Raw genomic sequence first — 6,877 nt, forward strand, 5'->3', positions numbered from 1 at the left:
ACAATGTCTAGCAAGGAAAAAGGCAAGTTTGAGGAAATGGCTAAAGGAGACAAGGCTCGTTATGACAGGGAGATGAAAAACTATGTTCCTCCCAAAGGCGAGAAGAAGGGAAAGAAAAAGGACCCCAATGCTCCTAAAAGGCCACCGTGAGTGTTTCTATTATTAAAAAAAAGTATTGGTTATAATAGTCTGACACTTAATTTTAATCACTGTCTCTCCTTTTAGATCTGCATTCTTCCTTTTCTGTTCTGAACACCGTCCAAAAATAAAAAATGATCATCCTGGCTTGTCTATTGGAGATACAGCAAAGAAATTAGGAGAAATGTGGTCTGAACAGTCAGCCAAAGATAAACAGCCATATGAACAGAAAGCTGCAAAACTAAAGGAGAAGTACGAAAAGGTACAGTGAAAGTAAAGATATAATGGTTAAAGTTGGCATAGGTCACTGGAAATGTATGACTTGTTTTGCACCTAAACCATATACGGTTGGTAATTCTAAATGTTTATGTCAAGCTTTGTCAGGCTTCAGAATGTGTGGAAAGGTATGGCATGGGAGGTTTTGAACCCTTACACTGAACCTGGAGGTAGTTTTTACCAATAAGATGCTTTACTTCCAGAAAACGGGTCACCTGCTTGGAAAAATACCCGGTCATACTCCAAAGCACTGTGGTCATAAAATTTTTAAAACTGCATCATGCGTTCTCTTGCCAAAAGGTGTAAGCATGAAAGTCGCAAGGTTGAAACCCCACTTTTCTGCACACATTGTATTTGATCTGCACAGTACAGTAATAAATTATTGAAGCAGTACAAATTTGTCTTCAAAGTTACATTGCCAGCAACTAAACAGCATTTTTCTTGCAGGATATTGCAGCATATCGTGCCAAGAGCAAGAGTGACACAGGAAAAAAGGGCCCAGGTAGGCCTGCAGGATCTAAAAAGAAAGCAGAACCAGAAGAGGAGGAGGAGGAAGAAGAAGATGAGGAGGAGGAGGAGGAAGATGAAGATGAGGAGTAAATGAATGTCCTGCTGTAAAGATTTATGCTCAAAATCCAATATTTTGCTAAGAATGTGAACTCAAGTGCAGCTCATTGTTAGCGTCAGTATAAAAATCTGTACAGAATTGTGTATAGGTAATGTGGTTCTTTGTAGGGAGACCTCTATTTTTAATGTAAGTAGCAGCTGAGGGCTGCTGTGGTTCGGTTTATAAAAACAAGTTGTGGAATGTTTTGCATATTTAATGGTTTTGTTGAAATTCTGTGACTGATAGCCAGGTGTTTCTTTGTAGCTCAGTAAACAAAGGAGGTAGCTTAATAGCGAATCTTATATTTTGTAGTATATTGCATTGTATTACTTTTTTAACAATTTTGTAATAAAATGTTGTACATGATTATTGTTCTTGATATTTCTGAGAGGCTGGGTACTCCCAGAATGATGAAGCCCTGTGCAGGACAGTGTTTTCCATTGTTCTTGGGCTATTAACCGCACAAGTGGCAAGTCTCTTGGAGTGTTGCCTCCTGGAGTTTATACAAGAGATTAAACGTTTTTAACCACAATTCTCTTTCCCACATACACTACTCTTAGTGTTAGTTGCAACTGATGTTTTCCTTATGCTAGCATTTGCTTATACCACCCTGTGAGTGAAAAAAAAATCTCCAAGTGTAAGTACTGAAGTTGCTGATAATTATTCCTGGATTGTTTTGTTTCCCCAAACTACTGAAGCACAAATCTTAAAAGTTTTGTCTAGGTGTACTAGCTGGCAACAAGGGAGTCTTAGGAACGTTCTCTCCCAGAGCTCAGGGTCAGTGGCCTTTTCTGCTGTCCGTATTGGGCCTGAAAAGTTGGCTGTGAGACAGATGTGGTTAGAGGTATGTCTTCCCAGATGTTCCCTACTCCTTCCCTCTCCCCCTGGCCCCAGTATTAGTGTCTTCTCATAAAATACACAGCTTGCAGAACAGCATGAAAAATGTTGGAATGTTATCTCCACACATGCCAATAGATTCCTGCAGAAAAGAGAGGAGGCATTTGTAAGGAACATGTGCTCCTGATATGTTCCTGTTTATGGCAGCAACAGTATTGTCAGTTACACTATTTCTTCGTTTTCAGTTTTTTTTACTCAACCTTTACTATATTTAAAAGTCTAAAGCTAGATATCTTAACAATATTTGTAAATGGGAAATTGGAGATCCCACAGCTAAACTAATAGCTTAAGATGTTGAGCTAAATACTAGGCAATAGCTTTTACTAGCCTTTGAAAGCCTAGCACTGAAAAACATTTGATGTCTAAAACATCAAGTACTATAAAGGGCAGGCTTGCAATTCTTCTTCGTTTTTAAAGTGTCTCCCTATTGTCCATCAATTTATGAAATAAATTTGTGTACACTCAGTGTACAGGTGTAAGATAAAAAGTGCTTTCAGCACTACAACCATTGTAAATGTCACTCCAGGTTAAAGATAATGTAGCACTTTGTGAAACACGAGTCTTGACAAAAACACTGTGTATTCCTGAATGAGTATGGAAATGAGGTAACTGTAAAGGCAATTAAAAAAATACATGGAAGTAAGTACTAACCTTAGAAGATCTTTCAGACCCAGAGGTTTTTTTCCTCCCTACCCTGCCAGTACTTTAAGAGTAGTATCAGAAGGATTAGCTGCCATTTTACACGTTGGACCAGCAAGAGATACTCGGCGCAGGCAGGACCAATAGCTATGTTGCAAGCTCAGAATTTGGGAAGCTGCAGGTGTAAACTGGAAGTGAGAGGCAGTTCTGTGTGCAGTACATCCAGTGCTCAAGAACATTTTCTCCTGTAGGAAGTTTGGCATCCGAGAGCACCTTTGTCCTTAAAATTTTTCCAGCTAGACGCAGTTCCCTGTCATAGCGTGTAGCTGAGACTATGGTGGTTTTACTCATTTTCAGCACACTTTGAATTTCCCTGTAGAAACTTTCCATCACCTCCCCTCAATTCTCGGACTCCCTCCCTGACAGAATGATGATGTTTCAAGAAGTCTTTCTGATTAAATGTCTTTTGCAGTGGAGCAATAACATCAGAGTAAATTGACTAGTTTGATTATTTGAAATGTTGCTTTTTTTTTTTTAATTTCTGCTCAAGTGCTTTTAAATTGAAATGGATTAATGAATAACCCTTCAGGTGCCCTAGGAAGCTGCATGGATTACAGAATTTTAAATACTGTGTCAGAATAAGAGCATATCTTGAGGTAATTCAGAATAACAGAGCTAATATTTTCCTCAGTGAGGGAGGTAAAATGCCTTTGGTTTCTATTTCATTTTGCATTAATTGGCTATTGGCTAAGCTCAACCTCTGCACAGATCAGTGCAGAACTGCCGGATGTTGCCACCCTGTTGTCCTCACATGAAAAGCCACCTGTGGGTTACTTTTGTTTATGACCTCATTGACAAATATATCCTGACTGCTGGAGATCTTCATTGCAAAAACAGCCCACTGCACTGCTCTGCTAGCCTGACCCACACCATCACACCGATCATTTTGTGTGTGCGCCGTGTCGGCACGAGCTGCAGCAAGCCATGGCCAAGCTCTGCATCAACCTGATCTATCCACGGAGAATGATCCCGTGATGAAAAATAGTCAATTTTTGAAAGAATATTTTGCCCTTTCAAATAAGAAGGATGTTGAACATAGATTAAAGGCAAATGGAAGAGAGCATGTGGAAATTACTACTTTCAAATTAAGCTTTAAAAAGTACGATATGTCAGGTCAGGGGTTCAGATAATGCCCATCTGTGAGCACTGAAAGAGCCAGCTCTGCCAAGGACTAGTAAGTGATCAAAGTGTAACAGGAATGTTCAGAAAAGATAAGACCACAGAAGAAAAGCTAAACTACTTTTTCACATCCGTGTTCAATATGGACAAGCTTATGAAATTACTCACTGGCAACTTTTCACTGGAGGTGAACTGGGAGGGCTGTCTCAAATCAAAACTACAAGGGATGTCCAAAATGGTTGCAGGTATCCGGGAGACTGCTCATGTTGGGTCAGAGGTCCAGCAAAAAGGCACACCACCCAGTAAAGCAGCACAAGACCACCAAAAAAAAAAAAAAAGACTGATGTTGGTAAAGAGCAGGTATGAGAGAATAACAAATGAGGGAAAACAGTCTTTAAAAAGTTGAAGTTCTTTCTAAACCAGTAAACCAGAGGAAACCTGCACCCCGACAGGCCAGACGCAGCAGTGCACGGCAGGGAAGAACAGCATCAGAGCAACGCGAGAAAACACATGGAATAATAACAACTTCCAAACGCATCTGAACTAGGAGGCCTGCCAGGCAGTCCTAGGGACAATAAATGGTAGCAATGCCTAGAGAAGACTTCAGGAAAAGAAAACTTCTTTCTTTTTAACCTTGTAGTGGACCTTCAGGAAGTTTTCTTGACAGAACTTTTTAATGGGAGAGGCATGGTGGAGCATCTGTCTCAAATCCAAGTGTAAAAGGTTTTGAAACAAAATGACAGGACAGCTGGTATTAATCCAGGAGTTCTAAGGAAACTCAAGGATGAAATGGCTGAACTATGAACTGTACTCTACATTCTTTCACTTAAACCTGCCTTAGTGCTAGAGGAATGGAAGGTCACAAATATGACACTAATTTTCAGACAGCATTCTGGGGTGATACAGGGAACTTCATACCAGTAATGCCCATACGGCAAGGTGGCAGGAGCCATAGTACAGACAAGAGTTGCTGGACAAATGGCTAAATAGGACTTGGCGATTTCAGAAGAGGAAATTCTGTTCCACAGACCTGTAAATATTCTTCAAAGAAATCAGTGAATGTATAGGTAAAGGAGATCAGGTAGTTCTGGTCTACTTGAATTTGGTCTGCTCTATGTCTCACAAAAGAAAGAAGTTGTCATTGAAAGCCTTGCATGAATAAATAGCTGATTAACAACACAGGAACAAAATAGGAATTAGTCATCAGTTTCGCCAGTGGAGGAAAATCGCTTATGAAACTCCATAGGTTATTTTTGGAGATGGGGTTAATGGCTAGTGATTGTTTCATACATACGTAAGTGACTTGGAAAAAAGCAGTGAATGGTGCTGTAAGAAAGATGAGAGCTAACAGTGAAGAACTGCAAAGGCAGCCTGCAGCCTGAAGTGACAGGATAATAAAGCCAGCAGGTGAAATATGGCATTAATACAAAATGTATTACCTGTTAAGATGTGTTCCCCCAACACATGGGAAGGAAAATAGCAGGCCTCACGTTTATGTTGTGAGTAACGAGGGTGGACAATAAACTACATTGCATCAGTCAGGAGATGCTGGAGCTATAATAGATAATTCTATGAAGACATAATAGATGTTTGCTAGAAAAGCAAATAGCATGTTAGGCATTATTAGCTAAACTGTTAAGAACAAAACAAATATTTAGTATTTCCTTAGCGTATTTCCTAGAGGAATAGAAAACTTCGTTTTTCTTACATCAACTTAGAACAAAGCCTATTTACAAAGTTGGTCTTAATTTATAGCAAAACCTATGGTCTGGAGAACTGTAAATATGTCTCTCTTGGTTTTTGGTGGGTTTTTTTTGGTGTGTTTGCAAAAGGAAAACCTTGATTAGAATGGCTACAGACCAGCAAACTGCAGTATATACAGGCTTTACAACTCAAATAACACAAAAGATATTGCAAATGGCTGTGGAGAGAAAATCAGAAAAAATGGAATAGGAGTTTTTAATCTTTGATTAGCTAATGAAACACTGAACTGTTTTCTAACAACGTACCACATCTTTTATATAACACTGGTACATAATCTTGTATATATTGCTCAGTGATGGATTGTTTGCTGTGGTGGTAACTGTCACTGATCTGCTTTGCTTGCCTTACCATCATTAGCATGTATTTATTTTTGTTTGTTTTCTCATTTTGGCTTGTATTTCTTTCCACATCTTGAAATATGTAAGTGTTTTGCCAGCAACCCCTACATTTCCAAAATTGCTGGGCCTCTCGTATGAGCCGCATCACAGCCCTGTCTGCTTTTCCATGATCCCTTTTGAATCCACTGTCAAGAATCCCATAACGGAGCCCAGATGTTGAGCTTGCTGCTGCACTCTCCAACACATGCAGCCCTTGAGGGACGCCGAACTCAGTCCTAACTGCGGGATGCGCACGAGATTCAGTCAAACAGCTGACTGCCAGCATGAATTTCTCTTCATCAGTGCAAGTAAGGAAGTCACAGGCCAGCACCAATTAGTGAGTGAACCTGTACGTTACTCCAGCTATCCTGGTATCCTGAGATCAACTAGCTTCAGTGTTGGAGAGGCTCTTGATGTTCCAGGATGAATATGGAGTCAACCACCAGAAAAATCTTGAGCTAGCAAATCTAGTGCTCTACCTGTAAGGTGTATGGCTGTTCTCAGTGTTTCCTGGTAAAGTCTGTACCCACAAATCAGTTCTCCAGCAGAGCTGAAGGAATTAAGTTTGTGTGGACAAGACCACATCCTTCTGAAAGACCCTTTGAAAAGTGTGCTGTGATTATGTTATTGTCAGTGCTGCCACCTTGAAGCCAGCTCCTGGCTGGCTGGACCCAGCACTGGCCTAGCACTGACTACTCCATCAGGAATTAAGAACCTTTAACAAGCCTTCATAATTCTCCTATATCTCACTGACTTGTCTCAGCAGAGGAGTGAACTGCAGAACCCATGTGCCTCTTCAGAAACTCTGAAACTTTTTGCATAATTAGATGTGATGGATGACCGCAGTCTGCCTAGATTCAAACAGCAATTGGACAAATTCTGGACTATTAGATAGAAAATATCATCCCTAGCTCAGAAAGTCTGTGAGTTGTACATTGACAGAAGTAGGGACAATGTTAGACAAGTATCCTCACCCTGTCCTTCCACTCTGCGCGGCATT

At 40.3% G+C, this 6,877-nt stretch overlaps 1 protein-coding gene across 1 annotated transcript in view; it reads left to right on the forward strand.

The window, feature by feature from the left end:
- Window positions 1–1,387, forward strand: part of HMGB2 (high mobility group box 2) — a 1,678-nt gene extending 291 nt beyond the window's left edge. Inside the window, exons 2-4 of the mRNA XM_010075230.1 lie at window positions 1–146; window positions 226–400; window positions 862–1,387. Coding sequence (XP_010073532.1) covers window positions 1–146; window positions 226–400; window positions 862–1,014 — 474 coding nt within the window. The 3' untranslated portion in view covers window positions 1,015–1,387. The remainder of the gene's footprint in view (window positions 147–225; window positions 401–861) is intronic.
- Window positions 1,388–6,877: the final 5,490 nt, after the last annotated feature.

This window comes from Pterocles gutturalis, unplaced genomic scaffold, assembly GCF_000699245.1.
Source record: "Pterocles gutturalis isolate BGI_N339 unplaced genomic scaffold, ASM69924v1 scaffold13127, whole genome shotgun sequence".
Lineage (NCBI taxonomy): Eukaryota > Metazoa > Chordata > Aves > Pterocliformes > Pteroclidae > Pterocles > Pterocles gutturalis.